We start from the raw sequence: 27204 nt of genomic DNA on the forward strand, positions 1-27204 counted from the left end.
TATAGAGGCCTTAAAATATTTTTTTCCGAACGATAAATTCTCACCTTTCACCTTAAAATGATGTGAATAAAATGAGTATTGTTTCAGTAATCAAGTTGAATCATAATAAACATAACATGCTTAAAAGCACATATGTTGACATTACTTGATCATTATCTTCAACAAATGATTCATACATGCCTCTCACTTTGTACAGCAATGTGGCACAAGATATATGACATTTACTACTAGAAGGCTCAAAGATCGTGTTCATGTTTTGGAACCTTCAAAATAAACCGTTGACATCACATGACACAAACCTTATTTTACAAAGCCTTGCTAACATACATAAAATTCATAAAGTCTTAAAAAGGTATATTTATTTATGTGGTTCATTTTGCATTCCCAACAACAACAACAACAAAAATAATTGTCCTTATTTAATTTATCAAACCGACAGCAGCATATGCATCAAGGCCCTCTTTTCTGTAAAAGATTAACAACTATAACATATAGTAAACAGATTAAAGGTTTCTAGTAAAGAGGTGAATGGAATTGATTGGTCAGATTCCAGTGCTACTAGTTGTCATGAAGTGATATTGCAACCTGAGCTTGTTGGCTGCTAACAAGCTATTCTACGCCCCATTACAGTATCATCTGCATTCCTTCAAAAGAACATAATAAAACCCGGATCCACCAATGATTAACTCCTCTTAAACTCTACAAAACTCTTGGACATGTACCATATCATAGATCCAAAGACTTCAATGGCCTGCAACAAAAAGCTACTTATAATAAGAATAATTTAGTTAACTTAAAAGCCCTATTTTTATATTCAGTTGAACTTTTGCTGTACACTGATACAGTATACACAAACATCATGGAGTAGCTATGCAATATGCGCCACTTACATAACACACAAACAAGCAAAACAGTTCTTATAACATATGCAGTCAACTTAAAATAAAAAAAGCTATTTAAAGTCTTTGGGTAATTCAAATAAACATCCCTTTCTACGATGGATTCTTTCCGGTCCACTTTAGCTGCAGGTCAAATGTATGTTGTGTGCAGCTTCATTTGGGGGTTTCACCCAGCAGATGGACAATGAGCTCATAGGTGGACAGCACTATGGCGGTGTTGGGGATTTGTCTGATGAGCTGTGGAATGAGTCCTCTGTAAAAAGCTGCATATCCCTCTTCCACCGCCACTAGGCGTGCCGTCTGAAAGAAGTACTTGTATTTGCTTCCTTCTTCTCTTAGTCTTGTCCGAATTACCTCTACAAAAAAAACACACCAATAAATGTTGGTTATTAAAAATGAGGAGATGTAGATGTTTCTGTAAGTCCTTACTCTTAAATTCTTATAAAGAAAATTCAGGAATTTTGATTAGCATTTTAAATAAAAAGCTTTTGTGAAAAAAAATAAATTAAATCACTATTGATCAATTTTCATGCATCCTTGCTTTATGAAACATTACGGTATTTTTTTTTATCTTACGGAATCCCAACTTTCCATTGGTAGTATAGAAGTAAGATTTAAAAATAAATAAATAAAATAACTATTTTTTTCATTACATGTATAAATCTACCATTCAAGTTTGGAGATGGTAAAGATTTTGTAAATGTTTTTGAAAGAAGCCTCTCATGCTCACCAAAGCTGCATTTATTTCATTAAAAATTATACATCAACATTATTAATATTGTGAAATATTATTACAATTTGAAATAATGGTTTTCTATCAAAAATGCAATTTGTTCCTGTGATGACAAAGCTGAATTTGACATTACTCCAGTCTTTATATCACATTATCCCTGAGAAAAAATAATGGAAAAAATAAAGTTGTTGCTAAATTTTTTTATGAACTTTACAACGTAAAAGTCTTTACTTGTCATGTTTAATTAAAATCAATTACTTTTTTTTTTTTTTTTTTTTAGGGTCAATTATAACCCGGGCAAGTTCTTCGCGTGTTTTTTTTTTTAGCAATTCATCCCATTAGGAATAACTGCATGTTGTTTTAATGACCTGCAACATGCAACTAAAACTTGCCTATATTCATATTAGTTTTTTTTAACCATCAAAATGTTATTTCACTTTATTCTTCATGCACTTCAAGTCCTGTTGTAAAAGTGCAAGTCTTTCTTCTAAAGAGGAAGCAATCTATGTTTATTTTTAGACAGACTGGCTGATGCTGGTTTACACTGGCTGACAGGTAATAACAACCTACCATGTGGATAGGCTATGCAGGAGGCACAACCCTTGGCAAATGCAGCAGCAGCCATGAGGCCCAAGAAATCTGAAGCCCCTTTTTCTGTGTCAGTGTCTGGTGTGGTGAACCGACTTTGTGCTAGGTACTTCTTCAGAGTCTCGTAAATAAGGAAGCAGATCATGGTCTCGGAGATTCCGGCATACGATGCTGTCAGGCCCCGGTAAAAACCTCGCATGCCTTCAGTCTTGTACACGTACCGCGCACATTGAAACGCGTTCATTTTCTTCTCCCCACGTGCCCTGGAGGACATCGAGACAGTCTGTCAGGTGATCATGAACAAATGGATTACAAAGGTCAAGAATTTAGCATGATTAACGCTGAGGTAACAGTTATGGTTTCAAAACCTAGTTTAGGCACTGAATACTAAAATCAAAGCCAAAGACTTTGAAAGGTCCATTTGCAACTTTAATTTGCAATGCACAAACCTAGTTTCCGTGCAGAGTGGGAGGGACAATTAAATGCCAGACTATTTTCAGACTGTACCAGTTGACATACTTTTCTCATCTGACTCTAACAGTTTACCGTCGGCTCTCTTTGTAGCGCAAATATAGAACATGCCTGCTAAGCCCAGATGGCTGTGTCAAGGTGGTTATTTGCACAGTAGCAGACTGGATCACATGCTAATCATCATGACATTTGCGTAACAGAAACAGTGCTCTGTATGTCTCCCATCTTAAAAACTCATTATCCTCACGTTATCTGGGAATGTGTCTGATACAGATGCGTGCAATGCCCTCATGCAAGTTCCCTGTTGTGAGTAAAGCAGGGTGAAAGTCTACAGCATTAACATACTTTCTCTCAAGCTGCATTCTTGTTTTGACCATCCAGACAGGATTCATCAGGGAGTTTGTGACAAATGCTGAAGAAAAACAATGCAATTAGGGAAACAAACAACCACTTTTTTCTTTGAAAGCATCATAAATTTTCCTCAAGTTCTGGGTAACTTTATCAGCAATGTTGCATAAGTGTTTTTTTTTTTCTAACAACCATAAGGCATCACCTGCAAAGCCAGCTGAGGACATGTGGACAATTCCACTGTTTGGGACAAAGATGCCATTGAAAGTCTCTTTTGACTTTGAATAAGCTGCAAAGTAGATCGCCCTGAAGAATAACAGAAGGAGAACAGAATATCAGTGCCTTAAGTCTGTTGAACTCAACAGCCCCTGCTTCCTCTCCATGAATGACAGTGCAGAGTTCATTTCAACATGAAAAAGGGCTGTTCGCACGAAAGGCTGCCAATGTTTTATCAAGCCAAACAGCTTGCAGTGAGTTCCTGACAGTGCTGTCCGTTCTCTTTGTTGAATGTCTGGAACAGACTACACAAGAGCTGATTAAACACCCAGATCTAATGCTGCCATGATGACTGTGGGGAAAAACGACTACATTTTCAGTGAACTACAGTGAAAAAAGATTTCTAGCCTGCTTAGAATTCATTTTAATTTGAATGTAATTTATGAATAAATAAAACTCACTACTATTAAGAATTATCACCTTTTTTTTTTTTTACCTTATCTAAACATCAACTACTTTTCCTAATACAAATGAACATCACAATAAAAGGAACGATTATGTTAAGAAGAAATTTAGTATAATATTATATTACAGTATTATTATGTATATGCTACTTTTTCTTTGTTTAAAGTTACAAGGAAAGGCACTGTTACTGTTAGGTAGAAATATATTTTTAATTATCATTGGACCGTATCCAACAAAACGTCAGCGCTTGGTCATAAGTTACTGTTTTACACCTTGTCAATATTCATGTCACTAAGGAATGATGCAAGCACAGTACTGATAATTTTACATGACCATTTCACTACTGGAAACATTCTTGTAACAGGAAATAAAAAAACTCAATATTTAAAATGACAGACCTGTGATGTTGATAAAAATAAAAAAGTATGCATGTATTATGTAAGTATGCATTTATATTTGTATAACAAATTGACCTGTAGAGTGGGTAATTTATAATCGAACCTTGATTTGCACAAAACTGAATTGAACCATTACCTTGAAGGTGCAACACCAACAAGATTTGGTCCCAATCCTCTGAATAGAGATTTTGGTCCCTCTTTCTCTAGAATTGACCTGATGAGGAAAGAGATATGAGATTTAAACAGATGTAACATTACTGTGTGGCTTTTATTTCAGTCAGATTGCACAAAACCAGTTTAACAATACACTTACACAGCTTATTTTGAACAATGCCATTGTGCTGCAAAACTAGTGACCCCTTTACACACATTCATTTCCTTTATAATCCACTCATAAGAAACAATAGCCTCTTTCAGATAAATACTGAATGTCGACAGTAATGAATCATGCTTCTCATTAAGTGACTTTCCAGAAGTTCTGTTTGTCATTACGGATTGATAATATATCACTTCCTGAAAGAAATAGCCATTCAAACATCTACTTCAACACAAAAAATGAGTCACAGGGTAAATTCTTCCTCAAGAAGAATAAAGGTCAGACATTGTGTCCTGTTTTCAAGTTAGATATTGAACAATTTGACTAAATTTAAATGTCTCTCTTGAGGGTTTGGAAGTCACGTAGACCCATACACTCCCACAGATATGCTTAGTCAGGGACACCTTATATTTGCTGCTAGTAATCAGAGCACAACAAGAAGGTATCATGTGACATGAATATTCCTTAGAGCAATGCCATGCTGTGCCCAATCACACAAAATAGATATATTCACAAGGAACACTTACAAACTCTTTTGCCTTAACATAAGGCAAACCCTGCTCTTTATCATCATCAACTGCAGCAGCTAACTGCAGGTTAAGAGCAGCTTTAATCTGCTTCATTTAGAAGCTCCAATCCAGTCGCTAAATGCATCCACACATCAGACTTCAGACATCAAACGGTGCCGTCCCACAGAGGTTTCGGATCTACGCTCAGGCACATTAACATTCAGGGTGGATGACTACTTCATATAGTTTGTACTTCCTTGCTTACCGTAGCACTTGTAGCAAGCCAGGGGTGACGGGTCCTGGTCTAATGACGCCAGCACCGTTGAATGCGCCCAGCTGGACCTGGAAAACAGGTCTGAGGGTGAGGCCAGATGACTGTAGTCTGGTTTTTAATACCTCCAGGGGGCAGGTCATGATGGCACCTACAGTTCCACCACACCTGTGGAGAGAATAAATACTTTAAGTCAGCAACTATTCATTAAATTGATCATATGGAACAATGAATATTTATAATGCTATAGGAGATCATTTCAAATAACAAATGCTGCTTATTTTTTACTTTTTTTTTTTTCATCAAAGAATCATGAAAAAATCCCCAGAAAAGTGAAGCAACACAACTATTTTCGACATTGATACAATGTTTTTAGAGCATTAAATCAGCATATTAGAATGATCTCTGAAGGATCACTGAAGACTGGAGTAATGCCTGATGAAAATTCATTATGTAATTAATGACTCACCCTCACGTCGTTCCAAACCCATAAGACCTCCGTTCATCTTCGGAACACAGTTTAAGATATTTTAGATTTAGACCAAGAGCTTTCTGTCCCTCCATTGAAAATCTATGTGCAGTATACTGTCCATGCCCAGAAAGGTAATAAAAACATCATCAAAGTAGTCCATGTGACATCATAGGGTCAGTTAGAATTTCTTGAAGCATCGAAAATACATTTTGGTCCAAAAACAACGGTTGAACCAGTTCACCAAATCGAACTGAATCATTTGAAACGGTTCGTGTCTCCAAAAAGCATTAATCCACAAATGACTTAAGCTGTTAACTTTAACGTGGCACTCCCTCTTAGTTACAATAAACCAATATCCCCGGAGTAATTCAACACTGACTGAACTGCTGTGAAGAGAGGACTGAAGATGAACATCGGTTTTCGGATCACCTGTACACTGAACCAAGAACCGTTTCTGTCAGACGCGTCCGATTCGAGAATCGAGGAGTTGATGATACTGCATATGTGTGATTCAGTGTGAAGCAGACCGACACACAGAGCATCTGAACAGACCTGATTTTTTTGGCGATTGATTCTGAACTGATTCTGTACTAATGTAATAAGCGCAGGTAAACCGAAGGCTTGAATCAAGGGCAATCATCGCCAATGACGGCATTACGTCGAGCGCAAAAGAACCGGTGAACCATATTTTTCAACTGGTTTATGGAATCGAACCGTCCGAAAGAACCGAACTTCCCATCACTACAGGTAACCCGAAAACCGATGCAACCGGATCTTGACTCGAGAACGATTCAATCTTTCGTTCATTATCTGGCTCAGCTCGATGTTCATCTTCAGTTCTCTCTTCACAGCAGTTCAGTCAGTGTACTGTTTGAGTACATGAATTACTCCGGGATATTGTTTTTTTGTTTTTTTTTTACTCCGAGGGAGTGTCAGCCACGTTAAAAAAAGTTAACAGCTAAAGTCACTTCTGGATTAATGCTTATTGGAGACGCAAACAGCTTCAAACGATTCAGTTCTATTTGGTGAACTGGTCAACGGTTCACTAAGAAGAACCGGTTAAATCGGACAGACCTGGAAGAGAAGACAATGCTGAATAAAGTTGAGTTTTTGTTATTTTTGGACCAAAATGTATTTTATGCTTCAAGAAATTCTAACTGACCCTCTGATGTCACATGGACTACTTTGATGATGTTTTTATTACCTTTCTGGACATGGACAGTATCCCGCACATACATTTTCAATGGAGGGACAGAAAACTATGACTAAATCCAAAAAATCATCCAAGATGAACGGAGGTCTTACAGGTTTGGAACGACATGAGGGTGAGTCATTAATGACATAATTTTCATTTTTGGTTGAACCCTTTAAAAGGTTGAGGACCTCCAGATTAACTAAACACACACCAAATTGTGATTACAAAATCTGATAAAAGCTGCCGTTACACTTGCTGTTGGAGGTAACACTAAAATCTACTTCAAACTAAACTTTAGACGCAAATATAAGTGTGCGCGTCAGCAATGCTTGTGGACAACCTTTGTGGCTGTTGTATGAGTCCAGAGTATGAGATTGAGGTCAAGGCAAACAAACTGAACTTTATCAAAATGACACAATGTGACGCAGGTGACATTGATCGTGATTCACATTACAAAATAAATGCACTGGTTTAATCTAATCAAACTGAGATGAAGAGCCTGACCATGTAAACAAAAGAAATTGAAAAACACATGTTAACCAACGAATTGGAAAAATCCAGCCCAACCTGTAATTTTTTTTTTTTTTAGAACCCACTAATTACACTTAACACTGTTATGTACCATCTTCTAGTGAGACTTGAAGCAAATAAGTTACAAGAGCTCAATCACAGATCATGTTTCACAGAAGTCAAAACATGTTGACACAGGTCTCGGGTTGTGTTAGAGAAGTACAAGACATGGGTAGAGCACAATGCCTCTGACATCAGGACAGCAAATAAGGGACAGATTAATCACAAATCTGTCTAAGAAACATTCAGTTACAAGGGCAGATGTACCTCAACAAAAGCCTTTAGCCCAACACTGATGCAAGTCTCCTCTTGACTTACTTCACACAGCTTGCCTTCTCATCAGCTCACGGAGCACAAAGGGTAATGTTTTTATAACAAACCAGTTTGTAACAGACAAACAATCCTTGGGGCATGATTATATAATGCCCACGTTTGAATAAAACACATGCAGATGTCTGTAGCCTTCACAACAACTCACCTAAATCTAACTAATGTTTAATTGAGCTCAAAACTCTGTTAGAACATTAGCAATCTGGCATTGAAATGATTAACTTAGAACTTCAGTTATATGACAAAAAAATTAACTGGCAACATGCAAACACTGATGTGATAACATCTTTCTATGCCTATAGCGTTCCCCGAAGACATTTACAGGATCCATGATCATAGTTTTTTTCTTTTCTGACTTCAAGTTTAACCCAATAAACATTTTTTTTTTCCTTGTCAATTTTCAGGGTATCCATTGAAAATGTGAAAAGAGATGATGAAATTGTATTTTTTTTTTTTTTTTTAATTATATATTTAAAATATATATTATATATATATATATATATATATATATATATATATATATATATATATATATATATATATAAACATAATTTAAAAAAAAAATATATATATATATATGCTGTATTTATTTTCATAAGAAGTTATATTTATTATTAGCTATACAAAATACATTTTATTAATATTAAGAATAAAAACTACACTCCAAGTTTTACAAACTAAAATACTTGAAATATAAAAAAAACTCACTCATATGTTTTGCCTTCAGTCACAGTGCAATAAATAAAAGGCAGTCATTTAATTCTGGTGCAACATTTTGACTTTATAATATACATTTATTCATTTATCAGACGCTTTTATCCAAAGCGACTTACAAATGAGGACAGTGGAAGCAATCAAAAACAACAAAGAGTAATGCTATATAAGTGCTATAACAAGTCTCAGTTAGCTTAACACAGTACATGTGGCAAGGGCTTTTAAATAATATAATACATAAAAAGAAAACAGATAGAATAGAAAAAGAATAGAGCAAGCTAGTGTTAGAGGTCTTATACACACACACACACACAGACACACCTAAAGGATTATTAGGAACACATGTTCAATTTCTCATTAATGCAATTATCTAATCAACCAATCACATGGCAGTTGCTTCAGTGCATTTAGGGGTGTGCTCCTGGTCAAGACAATATCCTGAACTTCAAACTGAATGTCAGAATGGGAAAGAAAGGTGATTTAAGCAATTTTGAGCGTGGCATGGTTGTTGGTGCCAGACGGGCCGGTCTGAGTATATCACAATCTGCTCAATTACTGGGATCTCCACGCACAACCATTTCTAGGATTTACAAAGAATGGTTTGAAAAAGGAAAAACATCCAGTATGCAGCAGTCCTGTGGCCGAAAATGCCTTGTTGATGCTAGAGATCAGAGGAGAATGGGCCGATTGATTCAAGCTGATAGAAGAGAAACTTTGACTGAAATAACCACTCATTACAACCGAGGTATGCAGCAAAGCATTTGTGAAGCCACAACACGCACAATCTTGAGGCGGATGGGCTACAACAGCAGAAGACCCCACCGGGTACCACTCATCTCCACTACAAATAGGAAAAAGAGGCTACAATTTGCATGAGCTCTCCAAAATTGGACCGTTGAAGACTGGAAAACGTTTGCCTGGTCTGATGAGTCTCGATTTCTGTTGAGACATTCAGATGGTAGAGTCAGAATTTGTCTTAAACGGAATGAGAACATGGATCCATCATGCCTTGTTACCACTGTGCAGGCTGGTGGTGGTGGTGTAATAGTGTGGGGGATGTTTTCTTGGCACACTTTAGGCCCCTTAGTGCCAATTGGGCATCGTTTAAATGACACGGCCTACCTGAGCATTTTTTCTGACCATGTCCATCCCTTTATGACCACCATGTACCCACTGGCTACTTCCAGCAGGATAATGCACCATGTCACAAAGCTTGAATTATGTACCCACCACCATGTACCCATCCTCTGATGAATACTTCCAGGATAATGCAACATGTCACAAAGCTTGAATTATTTCAAATTGGTTTCTTGAACATGACAATGAGTTCACTGTACTAAAATGGCCCCCACAGTCACCAGATCTCAACCCAATAGAGCATCTTTGGGATGTGGTGGAATGGGAGCTTTGTGCCCTGGATGTGCATCCCACAAATCTCCATCAACTGCAAGAAGCTATCCTATCAATATGGGTCTACATTTCTAAAGAATGCTTTCACCAACTTGTTGAATCAATGCTACGTAGAATTAAGGCCGTTCTGAAGGCGAAAGCGGGTCAAATACAGTATTAGTATGGTGTTCCTAACAATCCTTTAGGTAGGTAGGTAGGTAGGTAGGTGGGTAGGTGGGTGGGTGTATAATACACACATAATTGCATAATGAATGAAAATAAAATACAAAAAGATTAGAAAGGTAGTTAGATTTTTTTTTAAGAGTAGAATTATAATATAATTTCACAAAGCATGTCAATTCTTCTTTTAAATAGCAGCCACACGTTAACCTCTATTCATTACTCTAGCTAGCACACATGCTCGACATGAGTATGAAGCTCTCTGTCCTTGCAAAGAAGCAAGCACTTCTCCAGCCACATTTTATTAAGAGCAGGTGGCATTGAACAGCATGCGCAAAGGCAACGCATTAAAATGCGCACAAAACACATGAATGTTCTCATACTATTGAGAAATTGTGACATACACGAGCCCAAAATGACAACAATAAATCAATATCAGCCTTAAGGGAGTAGTAGATAAGCACTGATATCAAAACGGGTCGCAAGACGTAAATAACTGCGGAACGACCTTGGATGCATTTATGTAAGGCAAAGAAGCTTCTATTTAAATATTCAAAGGGTGATAAAGCAAACTATCTCTGCGTAAACGGTTATTTAGTTATATCTTAAATCCACATATCACACGTATATGCACACATTTGACATTTCAATATCAGCACATGAAGAGCACCCGAGAGATGAGCCTCGTCTCGTGGCTCACACACTGCTGTCTTTGACTAGCTAGACCGAAATAGAGATTATACGGTCCTGGCACTATTTTACAACAGTTAATAAAAGTGTTATTAATTTCTATTTATATTAGTGTTGAGCACTAAACCCGCTCGCGTATTTAAATGATATGTAAAGCGCTTCGGTTGCGTGACTGATGCAGCACCGGCTAGTTTCAACGCTAATGTTAGCTAAATGCTAACAAGAGCTGTCTTCATTTAAACTCCTCGTCGAAATATCACAGAGGGGATATTACTAACAGAAAATCGGTCTAAAAAATGCTTTCTCGTCTAAGATTAATGTAACATTCAGTAAAAGTCACTGCAGTGCGTTTAAAGCTGTTATCGACCTTATAACCAGGAACCGTCAACCTCGGTTTCATACAATATATAAATACATCTACGTTAACGTTATAAACAAGTAATTTCCACTCACCCCCCTGCGAAGAGATGTAACAGGGTGTCTTTCTGTGCCATTTCAAAGAGCCATCGTACCTCACCAAAACGTTAAACTTGAAATAAAAACCAAACCGTAGTCACTAGGCCAGCGGCCTGATGATGCCCGACAACCGGCTCCTTTAGCTTTAAACCCGGATAACGCCGAGGCTGAGAACTAACGTTACTGTCATGACGCAAGTCATAGGGGCTGGACGTGGGTGTTGTCCATGACGTCACGCCATCGGTTCATCCATAAACAAAACTGTAAAATTAAACTTCTGCAGAATATCATGTGCAACATTCTGCAGTGCATAACCGGTTATATACGGATAAATTCGCAGTAAATCAATTTTATTTATTAAATCTATTTTTATTTCATGAATTTTTCATACATTCTTTAATCCAAAACTACTCTAAAATTCAAATGTATTAATCCTTTTCTGTAGGTAAAATAGCTACAGAAAAACAAACAATCAATAATTTTTATTTAGTAAATGCATTTATTTTATAATTTATTTTCATTCATCGGTACAGTGCCATATGCTGATAATTTTTATTTTTTATTTAATTTTTTTTCAATTGCAAAATGTAAGTATTCTTTATATAGAGCACCCTAATGCATAATTTTGGCAAAATAAACAAGCTAAAATGGTGGAGACTCCTGCAGTGTATCTGTGGTCAATTGTGGAGTGAATATAAAACCATATCCAGCACTCAGGCATGTGAAAAAAAGTAATCAGACAGACAAGCTGCTAGGTGCAACACAGCCTATGAGAAGAGGGGTGTGTGAGGGGAGGAAGCTAAAAATTCTAACTGCACACTTATTAATATGAACTGGTAAGTGGGTCATTGAGAGTTGTTGACACTGCATTGTTTGCTATTATGCTGGATAGAGAGAAAAAAAAAACTAAACATCATCACATAATCATCTTGTTGACGACCCCCCCCCCCCCACACACACACACACAGGAAAACATATAAAGTTTACTTTTGATTAGATTTTAAGGCTGAACAGTAGGCCTATATTTATGGCTGACTTTTATAGACATCCTGTAAGACTAGTTATTCCAGATATTTATTCACTTTGCAGATAGCAAAACTATTACCACTGCTCTTTTTGTCTTTTATTTATTTATTTTTCAATTCTGATAAATTCATTGTCTTACATTTAGTCTCCTAAATCTAAGACTAAAAACTATAAGACTTATGTATAGTTACAGTGATGATAGTTCTGTGGGTGTTTCTAGTCACATGCATGATAATTACAGACAGTCTTGGCAAAACAGTTTACTTACATAACATGACTTGACAGATGATATTAGGTCATATAGGAAGCGTGGCTCTAATATTAGCTATATTTTAATCTTAGCTGCTTTTCTCTCCAGGGGAATATCAAATATAAATGACTAAGATGTCCTGGTCTTTGATTCTGTTCCAGTTTCCTGCAGATTTGGTAGTGAGTTCAGACACTTCATGACATTCAATGTCAGAGTTTTGTTTTTTGATCCACCAAAGGTACGCAACAGACCACTTTTATTGCATAAGCAGGGGAAGTGCAATGGTGCTGCCAGCTAAACCAATACTGGATGTGAGTTTCATGGTTACATGACACAAGTGGCAATATTTATTCAAGACACATTTAATTAAGTTGAAAGTTGATTGATATATTCTTGAAAATATTTTAATAAATATTGTATGTCATTTTAAATATTGCAATATTGTATAAATATGTTTCTCCCCATTTGTCCATTTAGAATGAGACAAGGTTTGATATTCTAAATTATCTATACGCAACATAATAACAGATCAAAATAATAAAAGGACCAAAGAAAGGAGAAAAAACCTGCACAGGAAATTGTAATCATTTTTGGAAAGTTCTTAGTCATTATTGCATAACAAATAAAACCAAAGAAGTATAATTTAGAATTGCTCACATAATATATCTTGTAAAAAACACATTAGAGCATTTTCATTTGAATACAGATTACACATTTTATTTTCATAACTGTGAAAGACAGAGTTGTGCATTTATTTTTTGAATGCCCCTGTTCATATTTATTTTGATATGAGACATCACAATTTCTAAGTGTTAAACTGAATTGCAACCTAGTCCTAAATATGTCATCAGTTTTACTTCATTCATATGAATGAATATGACTTTTCCAGAAGAAAAATAGTTTTATCATATTTGAAAACTGCGCCATCTTTAGGAGAAACAGGTGATATAGCAGGACGCGAGTTTAAAATATGTTAGATTGTATAAGAAACAAGATTGTTTTATAAAACAATTCTATCTTAGAATCTTAAAGATTTTTGAGAATCGGAATATTTCATTTGTTTTTTTCCACAACGACTATGATCATTTCTGACCATATCATCTGACCATATTTTGATTTGGTGTTGTTTACACTTCTCAAAACAACCGGATTGATCCGTGAAACATTCCGAGTTCAGTCTGATTCGACTCAGACATCCAGAACAACAGCTATGTAGCTCGGAACCTTCGAAGGTTAAATCCGTTGTTAGGGGAACCGCCATATTCAATGGACCGGAAGTAGACAGATTCACATTGAAAATTTCTGAACTGGCAAGGTAAGTAATCTGATTGGTATTTCTAAAAAGAGCATAAGAGTTGTCTACTTGTTTAAAGATGTATTCATGTCTGTATACTTATCAGGTAATACTAACGACTATCATTTTATGAAGCCTGCTAAAATTTGCTGCTGGTTTGAATGAAAATTGAATGAAAGACTTCTCCAGCGTGGACTGCATAACCCTTGACATTCACCGAGACATTCATGTTAGTACATCTTGTGACAAAGTGATTAGCGATTTTATTAGTTGTACCCTGATTACAAATTCGCTGAGTCTAATTTCTCCTATTTGGGTCTGGAACAAGGGTGAAACAACAGTAGAATATATAAATTTAAAGGCATTTTATAGGTTTATGCTAGCAACCAACCAACCAACAAATAAATAAGTAAATATATATTTATATATTTGCAAAACGTTTCCAATATAGCTTTATTGTGATCTTCATATAATAAAGAACCATCTCATGGGACATAAAATTGATGTGGTTAAAAAACCACCCATACACAACTGTGTATTTTGTATATTTTTCAGTCCATGATGCTCTTGAGGGTGCAGCGGCCATAGGACTGTAAACCATGTTTCTTCCAAGGGTAGTTTCACGACTGAACCTGCTTTCAAAAGTGTCTGGTAAGCTTATTCAGATTTGTGCTAGTAACACATACATTTAAAAAAAAAATCATTGTACATTTTCCCATGCTAATTTTCTTTTCTAGGTTCATCGCTGAACCAGAGTCAGGCGTTATGCAGTGCTGTGCAACACTGTCATTCTACCCATTTCAGAGCTCTTCAGTATTCAATCCGATGCTTCACTTCAGCTGCTGACAATAAAGTTTCACCCAAACTATGGACACCTCTTGAGCCAGAGTTAGAGGAGGTTCTTGTGCCCCGTAAGCTTTCAGTTTCACCCTTGGAAAGCTGGCTTTCTCTGCGCTACTCTCTCCCCCCATTGCTGGAGGCTTCACCGCCTCTGGAGGAAGGTGAGATTGTGAGAAAATCCATGGTGCTGCCTCCGTTTGCGGTGCCTTTACTGGAGGATGGGGAAAGCACAACACCACTGAACTGCAAGAATGTGCTGCAGATCCGACGAAGGAAGATGAACAGGCACAAATACAAGAAGCTGTTAAAACGGACCAAGTTCCTGAGGAGGAGAGTGAAAGATGTCAGGCGGAAGAAAAAGCAGGTCAGTTATGTTAGTCATCTACACAGCAGGAGCAAATAATGTGTTTTTTTTTTATGTGATTTAAAATACAATAAATTAAAGCAGAATTCATGGCATTAAATGTTGCATACACTGCAAAAAATAAATGCCTTCCTCTGAATTTTTGTTTTGCCTTCCATTACAAATATCTTAAATTCTTAAATCAAGAAACATTTATCTGATATGCAAATTTAACATAAGGAGGTGTGTTTTTTTTTTAAGAAATCTAGCAAACTTAAGGGAGCTTATGCTTAAAGCATGAAGAAATATCTGTTTTGGTGTTTGAAAACTTGTTTACCTTTTGACATATGATTTTCTGAGCCCATTAGCAGATATTTGTTCTTGTTTTATTACCTAAAATAGGTAATCATTACCTCACTTTGTCACTTTTTAATAATAAACTCGATTTCTCAAAAATTCAAGACTTATTTTGTGTCATTTTGCTTCTGAAGTGAATGTATCTTGATATTAAGATTCTTAAGACATTTGCACTGAAAAATAAGACAGAAATACTTAGAAAGAACATTGTGTTTTTTGCAGTGTGATCAGAAGGTACGGTATAGGTATTTTTTTATTTTTCTAGTGGTTGGGAGCAGAAGTATTCGTGTCATTAGCTGTGTTAAGGTTTTTTTTTTTTTCCTAATAAAGAGGATTGAAAAGTAATGTAGATCTCATGAAAGTTGTATTTTCAAACTCTGATGCATTGCCAACACAAGTGATTAACATTTAGAGACAATACTGATGTATAGTGTTCCACTCGGTTCATTTCTTACATTTTTCAGGCTAAGTTTGAACGAGATCTTTCCCGAATCGTTAGGAGAGCTGGATTGAAGAGAGCCCCAGATGGATGGACAGCACCCCAAGTCTATGTCAGAACGAGTCAGAATAAAAGAGATTAATTAAAGGAATAGTTCACTTCCAGAATGAAAATTCTGTCATCATTAACTCACCCAACTGTTCGGATACCAACATTTGTCTAAATATCTTCTTTTGTGTGCAACAGAAGAAAGTAACTCATACAGGTCTGGAACTAGTGGAGGGTGAGTAAATGATGACAGAATTTCTATTCTGGAATTGAATGAATCCTTTAAAATGTGTGTTATGTAATGTGTTATGTGTTTTTTCATAATTCCTTTCACTCTACTGTAACTTCATCTGGAGCAAAACAGTGACATCAAATAATATTTACTTCATATGTGCCTATTACTGCAATAAAAAAAAGACTTCATCTCCTGCCTCTTTGTGATGTGCATTGTTTTGAGAGCCCATATCACCTGTGTGAATGACTCAAATAAAGCCCATCTTCATTCTTTTTAAAGACACTATATATCTAGTCACCACTAGGGCGAAGCAAATCTTCACCATGCATACAGTACTGTAGGTAAGGCTTTTTCTTTTTTTCTCATGACAGGCCTCAGTCCAAACCTACAATTGAAATAAAAAGTTCTTTAATAATTTTAAGTCTATAATGCTTTTGAATGACTTTTGTTATATGTCAGATATCGTTTATTTTAGCTAATTCTATTTATTATTAATGTTTTATAGTAGTCCTCTGCCACCGTTTTAGCCGTTATATATATTATACACACACACAAACACACATTTGTATTATGTAGTGAAGCTGCGTTTACATTAACCCGGTATAATTGAGGAAATATCTGCAGTTAATGTGAGAGAGTTTAGTATTTCATGATGTTTGATATTCTGGAGGAGGGGCATGTCAGTGGTCCAGACCAGCAGACGGCAAATATTTCGTTTTCTGTCGCTGGTCGACGAAACGTTTGAGGTGAGGGAGCAGTCCTTTGAAAAAACTGTTTCGTCGATCACCAGACTTGACTTAAATATCTTCACCACTTTCCGGACATGTTTCTTATGCCATACAGTAAGTAGCCAAATCGTGTTTTAACGAATTTTCATATATATCTTTAACTTGTTTTTGCTGTTTTGACATTTTCACCTACACAATAGGCTACTTGGAATATTCTTCTGTGTTGCATCCTTCACAGTGAATATGGAATCGTGCACTAACTTTTATCTCTGTCTCGTGCTGGGCTCTGTCAAAGCTTTTTTTTTGTTTATTTTAATTATTTATTTATTTTTGGGTTAAATCTGTTTATATAAAATGTCTGTATATTTGGCAGAAGGATTTAGGTTAAACTACTTTTCTGCTGCTTTGTTTTTCTCTTTCTGTAAACCGGCTTCTCCTCCTCCGTATTTCTTTAAATTGTACAGCTTGGTTTGATTTAAACAGTGTGTTGTTTTGCTGCACTAAATCAGGGCTCAACTCTAACTAAAGTCTGTTGTGTTCATCAGTTGTGAAAGAGTCAGTGCGTCAGCGTCATTCTGCAGCATCAGCAATAGTAAACATTAATGTTGTGCTTTTTCAACATGTGCTACTTCTCAAGTTTGAAAGGGGAAAGCAGTTTTCTTCATGAATTATCCTTTATTTCTGCTATTCTCTTTTTAGTTCTTTTATTGATCTTTTTATTTTTGAGTGTAAAACTTGGTCTGAGAATGTATATCAAGTTGCATTACAGAGGTGGATTTTTGCTCACCCTGCATTTTTACTTTTCTGAGTCAATTGTAGTCATTTGTGTGGAGAGACAAGTAAGTGTTTTATAGTCTTTTTTGTTTAGACACTTACAGGGTTTTTGTGGCCATATTTTGTTCTCCAGCTCAGTCAGGCTCTTATACAACACTGCCTTACTAAACACAATCTCTCTTTTATTTACACCAAGTTAGTTTAGTAATGCTACTTGAATCTTGTTTAGACAAAAAAAAAAAAAAAAACTAGCAATTCACAAATTCACCCCTTGAATTCCTCACATGGTCGCACATCTGGTGTTGGATTGTGATAGCTGTCTGCTTTTGACCTTTTCTATTTCTTGACCATAGATAGATCAATTTATTTTCTTCTTCTTAAATAACTTTTTATTTTTTAGTGATGTTTGTGGAGAGGCCTGAATTTCTGTCAGTATTTATCTTCTGGATAAAAGGTCTGACTGCTGAGAGGGAATGAATGGATCCTCTGTGCTGCAATTTTCTTTGTGTTGGCATTGCAGCAAATACAAGTCTTCTGCAGATCAGAACTAAGTTTTATTTTGTCTGCATTAACAATTTGAACACTGACTGATGCAAACAGTGATTTGGGGCAGAGTTCTGTGTTTGAAACATCTACAGGACAGATGCAGTTTTACATATTCAGATGATGTGAATAAATATGACTTAAACTTTCAGCAATTCTAACGCTCGTGTTCTTGTTCTCATTTCAGTCTGGTCTGCCCTGATCTTACCATGTGGTGAGTGAGTAACAAAATAGTTTTTTTTTTTTTTTTTTTTTTTTTTTTGTCCGTTTCTCAATTTATCACAGTATGAACCCAAATGAAAATGTAATGTATGTATATGTCTTTAAGCCTGGGCACAAAACAACATGCCAAGTGTGGTTGTGGAGGCGAGGAACATTACTGTTCCAGCCGGGTCAGATGTTCTTCTGCCGTGTCATAACCAGAGGATGGTTTGGAGGCAGGATCGCCTGCGGGACCGTCAGCGTGTCGTGCACTGGGACCTGATCCGGAACCAACCCGATTACACTGTGGAGCGCATTTTAGATATGTCCTCAGGGGGAACAGAGCGCTTGTACAACGACTACAACAGGGGTCGAATTACTATTTCAAAAGACGCCTTTAGCGATGGAAATTTCTCACTAGTTATTAATAGTAAGTTCATCCTTTTAGACCATCTCACTCTTGATTCTTTCGTTTGTGTTGAAATAACTGCTGGTGTTGCTGTTTTGTTTGCACAGATGTGGACATGAATGATAAAGGTATCTATACCTGCAACCTACATCACCACTATTGCAAGGTCCACCAGTCCGTTCAAATCCAGCTCAACGTCACTAAATCACGTAAGAGAACAAGCTTGACATCTATTCTAGTTTATCTTGCCTTTTTCCACCTCAGAGTAAAAACAATTAAGAAATAGTGATTGCGACTTTTACAGATCTTAAAACTGTGACTAAATCTTGGAATGTGTCTATATTTCACAAAATGACTCACAATTATGACTATTATATATCATTTTTAATTTTAATCTCACTGAGCAATTTTATATCTTGTGTATTTCATGGTATGAATTGGGTTTTTTTATCTCACAATTTGGCTTTATTTGACCTTTCGATTTTTTGATTTTGAGGTGACAATGGGCTTCCATGCTTCCAGGGCTCCATAGTTTCAGGCATGTTTATGTAAAGCTGTGTAAAGTGTGTCAAACTGCTCTACTAGCCCCACAGAGTGGAGTATATAAATACAACGGAGCCACAGTGTTTATGGTTTCAGGGGAGGTTAATCTGAAAATGTTTTTGTTGTAGCTGTCCATGCATTAACTGGAATAGATATTTTAACATTGAAAAAATGACACGGTATAGTTTTTAATCATTGATATCCAACCTTACGCTTAGAAAAAACCCTATATAAATATAAACATTACTATTTATATAGTTAAACTTCTTTCTAAAAATGTTTATATCTGCAGCTCGAAAGGAAAAGCGTGTCTGGGTTGGCAACAAATCCGTGTTTGTGGTTCTGGTGGGAAAGAGTGTGGTGCTTCCCTGTATGAACCGCAGACAATTGTGGACGGACAGTCAGAAGGACGAGGGCCAACAGCAAGTGGTCCACTGGGACTGGCAGGCACCTGGGGTCACCCGTGACCGAGCAGACCGCCTCATCGACATGTATGCCTCTGGAGAGAACCGGCAGTATGGGCCGCTCTTCCTCCGGAATAAGATGAACATCTCAACTGATGCCTTCTACATGGGGGATTTCTCCCTGAGTGTCCACAACATTCAGCCCTCTGATAAAGGCTTGTATTCCTGCCACCTTCACCATCACTACTGTGGCTTGCATGAAAGACGAATCTTCAGGGTGATCGTCGGCCCTTCTGTCCAGCCTTCACCTCAAGCGCGCTCCTCTACTGATGTACCAAAAACTCGTTCTTCTTATTCTGCCCCACCTGCTGATGACCCAAGTAAGAGAATTGTTTTAAAATTTGATTTAAGCCTTTTATTTGTTGCGCCTTTGATTTTTTTTGTTCTAGTACTTTGTGTAATTTATTTGAATTGATTTGTTTATGAATAACTGTAATTGTGTTAACAGCTATTAAAGTGACAAAGGAATGTCAAGATCCAATAAAATCACCATAAAAATGGTCTGTACAACTTGTGTATTATATTCCAAGTTTTCTGAAAAGCTTTAATCCAATGCCGTTTGGTGTTTGTGCCATTTTTATCTTTTGAGGGGAATATCAGTGAATAAAGACATCAGTTTTTGGTTGTTTCCAATACAAAGCTATTACATGGCTTTGGAAGACTTGGAATATAGTGCACTAGTTGTATAGATCACTTTTATGGTGTTTTTTTTTTTTTGGCCATTATGACCGGAAGTTGTATGACAAGATCTGTCAAATGATTCTTCAGAAAATTCGTTTTTCTTTTTTTTCAATGCCACATGGACTTTGAAAAAAATGTGAAACAGTAAACTTTTCTTTTTTTCTAGCCTGTTTTAAACATGTATCTCTGTGTTTTTCTAATCAGCTGCTTTGCTCCTCCTTTTACATGTAGACAGTATTTGGGTTTAGGGAGGAATGTTGCTTGAGAACTATCTTTACTTCCTGCCTTTTTCTCTGTTTACTTTTCTGCTCCATCTTCTCCAGTGGGAATTTTACTGTAGTCTTTCCATCTCTCTGTTTGTTTTATTTTTATTTTTGAGCTCTCAAACATGCCTTTGCCTTTTACTCTTTGTTCAGATTGACTCGCGGCAGTCTTTTTGGCTCTGTCATTGCCGTGTTTCAAAACACTTGTAAAGATGAGTTTGTGCGAGTGAATGTTTTCAACAGAAATGTAGTGAATAGGTCATAAAGGAGGTGGGGGAGGTTTTATTGGACGAGTGCTTCATATTTCCTCTGCTTAGCAATCGCTGAGCTCCAAAAGGTCACAACAACGTCTTGCTTTTTTCTGGGGTTCACAGATTTTACCATCATTGCTCAGACAATTTGTTTATTTTTACATGAAAAGACACATCTGTACAACATCTGGCCCACTGTAACATGAAAGCACAAAGCAGGAATGGTTGTGTTAGATTCAGATCTTCACATGTCTGTAAACATTTTACCCCACTCCACTGTAAGTAAAAGGATGTGCCCTGTCAGTCAGCTTATAGATTTAATGTATCGTCTAAATGAGTCCTTCTTTAAAAATATATATATTTTTTTTTTAAATGGGGGGAACAACTAGCCATTTTTATTTAAAAAATATATCTAAATAAGTTTATTTTTAATTATTTAATTATTTATTTCTTAATTTCACTTATTATTTGTGATATACCTGTAAATATTTATTTCAGAATTGTAAATGATATATTACAAATATTTTTTTTATTAAATATTAAGTATCCCCATCCCACTTCTTGCCACTTTTGTTCTCTCCAGCTGTTCTATGAATAATGAACAAAAATGGCCTTAGAAATAATACCCAAAATTTGTATATGTGATGTATTACAATATATTTTCCACTGTTAAATGTTAAATACCTCAGTATTACACAAATATGACCAGTCTTAGCATGTGTGACTCTTCATTTGATTCTTGATTTGATTCTTCATTGTTCATTGTAGTGAGACACACTGGCTCATGAAGTAATCGTAATGTTAGTCAACATGTTAGTTTTAGGATGAAGAAGTCAGTTTTGTGTTGTTATGCTAAGAACAAAGTTTACAATACTGTAAAACACACAAACAGCAGTACACAGTGAGTTTGTTTGGTTTTTTGGTCTTATAAGTGCTACTTAAATGCAATCCCTGAAATTCTCCCTGTTATTATGGGGCACTGGAAAATGTCTCCAGACAGACTGACCATGAAGTGGTGGTATTTCTCTCCGCCTGCACTATCGCTTCAAGTTCTGGTGGTTTGTGTTTTTTTCTCTCTCTTCTCCGTTGCTGTGGTATGATGTCAGGTCTGGAACTCATTACGCCTGTTTTGGCCATTCTGACATGAAACCTTGTCCCTCTCCCCTCTCGCCTGGCAGGCCTGGATGAAATGGGAAAAACAAACTAGTAATTTGGGCTTTTCTGCTTTGTTTCTTGCCTTTCATAAAGTAATAATGTAATTAAATGTTTTATACAATCAGATATTTAAGAGTTCTCAATCATCTGGTGTTCTTTTTTCTACTTGGTGAGCAGATACACACATGGTTGAAGTGCCTCGCATCCTCAATGTCATTTTGCCTGAGAATCAAACTCACCTCTTGCACCAAGTAGGCTACATCCTGGCAATCTTCCTACTGCTTCTGTTAATGCTCATTGGCATCATTATGACCACGAGACACTGCAGAAAAAAAGGTAGGATCATGTGGATTAGATAAAGTGATTATTTTATAAACAGGAAAAGAAATGCATTTGGCTTTTTAATCGAAATGAATGTTGGTAACCTGAAACATTTACATATAAAATAGTACCTTTGAGATTATTGCCTTGAATCTTACTGAACTTTCTTTTTACTTTTCATATTATATCTGATTCAGGGCCTGAGTTTGAGGTTCGAAGGTCTGAACGGTAGGGATTCAAAATGGATACTACTTCACTGTATCTTATTCATTGTTTTTGAGTCAAGCAAGATCCACAATAATAATTTTACACTCTCCAATACATAAAAGGCAATGGCATAACTTTACTTGGCAGGGGGAGGAGGACATCCATTGAGCCTGATGCCACAGCACTGCAACCCTACAATCAGGAAGACTTGCGAATGGGTAAGCGAAACCACATTTTTCCATGATTTCTTTTAAAGCTCAAATAGGTAATTTAACAATCAAGACTTTATGGAAATAAAGAGAAAAGACAGTCACTGTAACTAGTGCCGTAAAGTCTAAAGAAGTGTGATTTGGTTTGCAAGAATCTTGTTTTTTTCCTTCAAATATTCTCAAGTGACATTACATTACATTTTTTTTAATTGACTGGTTATTGTTTTTTTAACAAGGAATTTTCCAGTGAAATATATATTTTTTCAAAAGCTGAGTGTCTCAGTTACATTTGACATATATTAATAGATGGTGATTTTTATTTAGACTACAAGAACAACATAATTAAAGAAAAGGCAGCGGCAAACAACTATCCCTCTCCAAAAGTTATTGATCTAAACAGAGGTAAAGTGGACTCAATTAGTGAAATCCGTTCCGGACAACGATTGTGTTGTGTTTACACACTCTTTCTCTGTCTTCCTCTCTCTCATCTAAAGAAATGGAGAGAATGTCATGGAAGTGATTCATAGTGAGCTGCTGGCCGGTCCAGAGTGTGCTGAATCAGAAGAGATTCAAGGACTTTACATTTACATTGAGGACAAGAACGGAAGTACTGACTTTCTACAGCATAATTACAGCTTACATGATGTTATAATACTCAAATGCAACACTGTAGGTCAATTTAATTGAAATCTTTTTATCATGATAGCAGTTTACCGTAATGGTAATCTATTGAATTTTAAGTTACACATATGCAAAAATGTGAGAGATCAAATTGCTGAATTCAGTTTGGTTCTCTTCTGTGTTAAATTTCTAAATTTCTAAGTTGAATTGCTAAAATTCTGTGTGGTAGAAACCACTGTAAGTGTCTGGATCTGAATGGGATTTTTTTTATAAAACTCAGGAAGCAAACAAATAGCTGTGGCTTCAGGTCTAAATAGTCAAAGATGGTACACAAGTGAACTTCAAAGGCAATTAAATGTACTATCTATACATTACGTTTTGTTTGAATTTTGAGTCCTATTGACCAGGACTTCTTTGGTCCATTGTCTTTTTATGGGGTTTGTTTTACAGCATTATGTAGATTGTACAGTTACAGTTTATTTGCTTTCGCAATACGAGCAAGTCCCATTTATCTCTTTTGCATTATCATATTTTTTCAGACATTTCCTTGGTCAGTGATGTTCATTTACATAGGTTAAGCATTCATGCAGTAGTTTTTATTTGCTCTGGAGTGTACATGTATCTTTATAGAGGCAATATATGATCACATCAGTATAGATGACCAATGTACAAATATAATAAAGTTTATTCTGAAATATTTTGTGTAATTACGATTCATTCTTTCCATATTTTAAGACATTGTTGCTCTATTATAGCCCTCTCTACTGACTAAGTGCCCTTTAACAAATGTTTCGATCCACTATGTGTCTTAACTGATCTCATATGTCCCCCATAAGGGTATCCAACTCCTCCTAGTTATTTACTGTTTAAATGTCAATCATTGCATTTCAAAAGACGAAAAGAATGGCACTTTAAACAAAAACTATTTACCATACAGTTTAAGTTAAAACAGTTGTTTTGATTGACTAAGACTGCATGAGCAAGTGGTATCCTCCAGAATACGGTTAATACATAGAGTAAGTTCACTTTAATTGTTTACAGTGAGGCAGAGATTTAAATGTAGATTGTGAGTTTAGCTGGATTTTTTTATTCTAAATGACTTGATTTTTTAAAACAAACATCCAATACCTTCGGGAATGCAGGAAGTATAGAGAAGAACAATGCTGCCCTCTGCTGTCAGAAAATATATACTGTAATGATCCAAAATGTTTAAAGGTCCCCTGAAATGATTGTTGACGTGTTGACGTAATTTTAACTGAAACAGGAAGACAGGGCGAGACCAGCCCCGCCCCCTTTTTAAATAAATACATTTTAAAATATAAAATTTAAATAAAAATGCTCCTGAGATTTTTTTGGGGAATGTACATAATTGTCATTGGATTGTGAAACAAATCTAGCATTTATATTTTTTCACTGAATTATCATAAATGTTTATTACATTCATAAAGTCACATGGAAAAGAAAAATGCATAATATCTTAAAACAATACAAACTATTCATTTGTTTAATGTGTAAAACTTTTTATATATTAAACAATTGTAAAGCTCTTTATTTTTTACCTATATGTCCCTGTCATGTTTGGTTATATATTCTTGTTCTTAATATTTGCTTTATAAATTAATAGATTTTTGGTACCTATAGTGCAAGACAAACGATTTTTGTGATACATTTATAATGTAAATCTATAACAACGATGACAGTAGGCCTTTGTTTTGTCATATTTTAATCATATACTTAGTTGTATAAAAATATATAGACTGTTTACACTCCCACCATTTTCTTCGACCTTGTATATATAGACTGTATACACTCCCACCATTTTCTTCGACCTTGTATATATTGAAAACACGAAAGGAAAAAAAGCATTTCTGCAAAGGTTTATCTTGCAAGGACAAGGTTAAGTTACAGTGTTTTACAGCTGTTGGCTTAGCAGAGCCACAGCAGTTCAGTCAAGTCTACCGCTAGAGGGCAGCCTACCTCTACGAGAAACCTGTAATGCTAAAATATCCTGAACTCCTGCTCGTAGGGATGTGAACCGTCCCTTCCTGTTTTACAGGCGATCAGAGAGAAACATTGACGCCGTAATAGAGACGCGCAAGCTCCCATTATGTCTGGAACCGCTCGCTCCGTTGAAGACCAGGATTTTTGTTTGCCTACGTGAAACCGGCAGCCAGCAATGTCGCTTTATAGCGCATAAATGGCACTTGACGAGTTATAGTCTACAAATATATTTTGTATCGCGCTGCTGCAACCCTTGCTCCTTCTTCTGCCAATGATTGTCCTACCCATATAAGCCTACTCATGGCGGAGACCAAAATTATATACCATATCGACGAAGAAGAAACCCCTTATTTAGTGAAACTGACGGTTTCTCCGGAAAAAGTCACGTTGGCGGATTTTAAAAATGTCCTCAACAACCGTCCGGTCAACAGTTATAAATTCTTTTTCAAATCCATGGATCAGGATTTCGGGTAAGTATGGAGAAATATGATTTTGCACATATTGTAGTGTGGTTTAGTATTCAGCAAACACGATCACACCCATGATCGACTCAGCATTACGGCAGTCACGTGCCTTATAGACGCTGTCAAACCTGGAAAGCGTTTAGAACGTTTGGTTGTTCGTTGTGACGTTGCTATATTGTTACATTGTTGCTGCTGGCACCTGCTTTGAACCCGTGTTCTAAAGTGCGCGTTCTTGCGCGGGTGCTCGACTCAGAACAACCCACTGTGGCAAGCCGCTTTAACATTTACGTTTATCGTCAATGTGAAGAGGGAAGTATAGAAATATTATAATTACTAGTAAACATGTATAAGTAAGTGATATAAATGTACATTTACATTTGTATCTTTTTGAATTCCGATACATAATAAAGTCTAATTATTTTGCTTTGTTTACAGGAGTTGCATTCTAATAAAAGATTCCCAAGGTGCACTTGAGGGCAGCATTATTCCTTACTACCTAGTCTTTGCATCAAGTTACATGTATATACTACGTAATCCAGTATTGACTAGTATCTTTTAAATTTCAAGTTTCATTTTCACTAGTAATTGGATATTTTTTTGGACTAATGCTTGTTCCAGTGGTTACTATATTCATTTATTACACCAGTCTCTAGTGATTTTTCAGTACATACTGCTACTTATTCCTTTACTTACATTTTTCCCCAACAGTGACTTGTATCTTAACTATTGAAATTGGCAGCAATTTGCAGCTTTTTTCTTTTATTCCCCCCAGATTGGTTCTAACAGTTACTGGTTTGTTTTACTGTCTGAACTACGGGTAAGCATAGAAGTCAGTAACAAAAGTTTTTTTTTCCTAAAAGTAATGATAGAAGTAACCATATTAAGATATTCACTGTTAAGTGACTAATAGCAAAAAATAATGGCTACTAAATATCTAAATTGTTTCTAGTTATTAGTGAAATTGAAAAAAAATACCAGTCACTGTCTGATTACTTAAAAATAATTTCTAGGAACATAATAAATACTAATTAGTTTTAATTAATATATGTTAAATGGCTTGCCACAGCACCACACATGCACTGCAACAGAGCTAATTTTGTCAACTCCAGTGGCATGCTTCAGTTATCCACATGGTGCAAATATATCCTGGTTATTTCCTAATACAGTGTCTTCTGTTGTAACTCCATTTGACAGTGCTCTGGTTTCCCGGGATTTGAAGCTTTTGAAGTTTAGGCCTGACCTTCAGAGCCATCATACTAGAAAATCTGAACATGACATGACAAAGTCAGTCTGATTTTGAAAGGCGACAGCACCTTTCATAACTCTA

General features: G+C 36.1%; 4 protein-coding genes across 10 annotated transcripts in view; 3 read left to right on the forward strand and 1 right to left on the reverse strand.

The window, feature by feature from the left end:
* Positions 1 to 342: 342 nt before the first annotated feature.
* LOC127944527 (solute carrier family 25 member 33) lies at positions 343 to 11424 on the reverse strand. Its single transcript, XM_052540527.1, has 7 exons — positions 11208 to 11424; positions 5209 to 5382; positions 4255 to 4332; positions 3245 to 3345; positions 3037 to 3103; positions 2203 to 2483; positions 343 to 1255 (listed from the first exon to the last, which is right to left on the reverse strand). Exons 1-7 carry the CDS (start codon positions 11246 to 11248, stop codon positions 1053 to 1055), a joined length of 945 nt encoding a protein of 314 aa, XP_052396487.1. The 5' UTR covers positions 11249 to 11424; the 3' UTR covers positions 343 to 1052.
* A 2234-nt stretch (positions 11425 to 13658) lies between these two features.
* LOC127944906 (aurora kinase A-interacting protein) lies at positions 13659 to 16237 on the forward strand. Of its 3 annotated transcripts, none has more exons than XM_052541321.1 (5): positions 13659 to 13801; positions 13887 to 14009; positions 14336 to 14431; positions 14518 to 14984; positions 15785 to 16237. In XM_052541321.1, the coding sequence occupies exons 3-5, from the start codon at positions 14380 to 14382 to the stop codon at positions 15899 to 15901; spliced, it is 636 nt and encodes a 211-aa protein (XP_052397281.1). In that variant the 5' UTR covers positions 13659 to 13801; positions 13887 to 14009; positions 14336 to 14379; the 3' UTR covers positions 15902 to 16237. The 3 variants fall into 3 exon arrangements, with proteins under 3 accessions (XP_052397281.1, XP_052397282.1, XP_052397283.1); XM_052541323.1 differs by having other exon boundaries at positions 13783 to 13801; positions 13916 to 14009; XM_052541322.1 differs by lacking the exon at positions 13887 to 14009 and having other exon boundaries at positions 13685 to 13801.
* Positions 16238 to 16729: 492 nt separating this feature from the next.
* Positions 16730 to 24109, forward strand: LOC127944905 (matrix remodeling-associated protein 8). 4 transcript variants are annotated; one of them, XR_008150470.1, is made up of 10 exons: positions 16730 to 16884; positions 18275 to 18301; positions 18416 to 18718; positions 18805 to 18906; positions 19533 to 20024; positions 22232 to 22390; positions 22573 to 22603; positions 22705 to 22800; positions 23116 to 23193; positions 23286 to 24109. XR_008150470.1 is itself a non-coding variant. In XM_052541319.1 (10 exons), exons 1-10 carry the CDS (start codon positions 16866 to 16868, stop codon positions 23309 to 23311), a joined length of 1308 nt encoding a protein of 435 aa, XP_052397279.1. In that variant the 5' UTR covers positions 16736 to 16865; the 3' UTR covers positions 23312 to 24109. The 4 variants fall into 4 exon arrangements, 2 of the variants coding, with proteins under 2 accessions (XP_052397280.1, XP_052397279.1); XM_052541319.1 differs by having other exon boundaries at positions 16736 to 16884; positions 22730 to 22800; XR_008150471.1 differs by lacking the exon at positions 23286 to 24109 and having other exon boundaries at positions 16731 to 16884; positions 22232 to 22389; positions 22571 to 22603; positions 22730 to 22800; positions 23116 to 23131.
* A 1326-nt stretch (positions 24110 to 25435) lies between these two features.
* Positions 25436 to 27204, forward strand: part of LOC127944772 (segment polarity protein dishevelled homolog DVL-1) — a 31625-nt gene continuing 29856 nt past the window's right edge. For both annotated transcript variants that reach the window (XM_052541012.1, XM_052541014.1), the window contains exon 1: positions 25436 to 25883. In XM_052541012.1, coding sequence (XP_052396972.1) covers positions 25714 to 25883 — 170 coding nt within the window. In that variant the 5' untranslated portion in view covers positions 25436 to 25713. The remainder of the gene's footprint in view (positions 25884 to 27204) is intronic.

Source organism: Carassius gibelio, chromosome A23 (assembly GCF_023724105.1).
Source record: "Carassius gibelio isolate Cgi1373 ecotype wild population from Czech Republic chromosome A23, carGib1.2-hapl.c, whole genome shotgun sequence".
Taxonomy (NCBI): Eukaryota; Metazoa; Chordata; class Actinopteri; order Cypriniformes; family Cyprinidae; genus Carassius; species Carassius gibelio.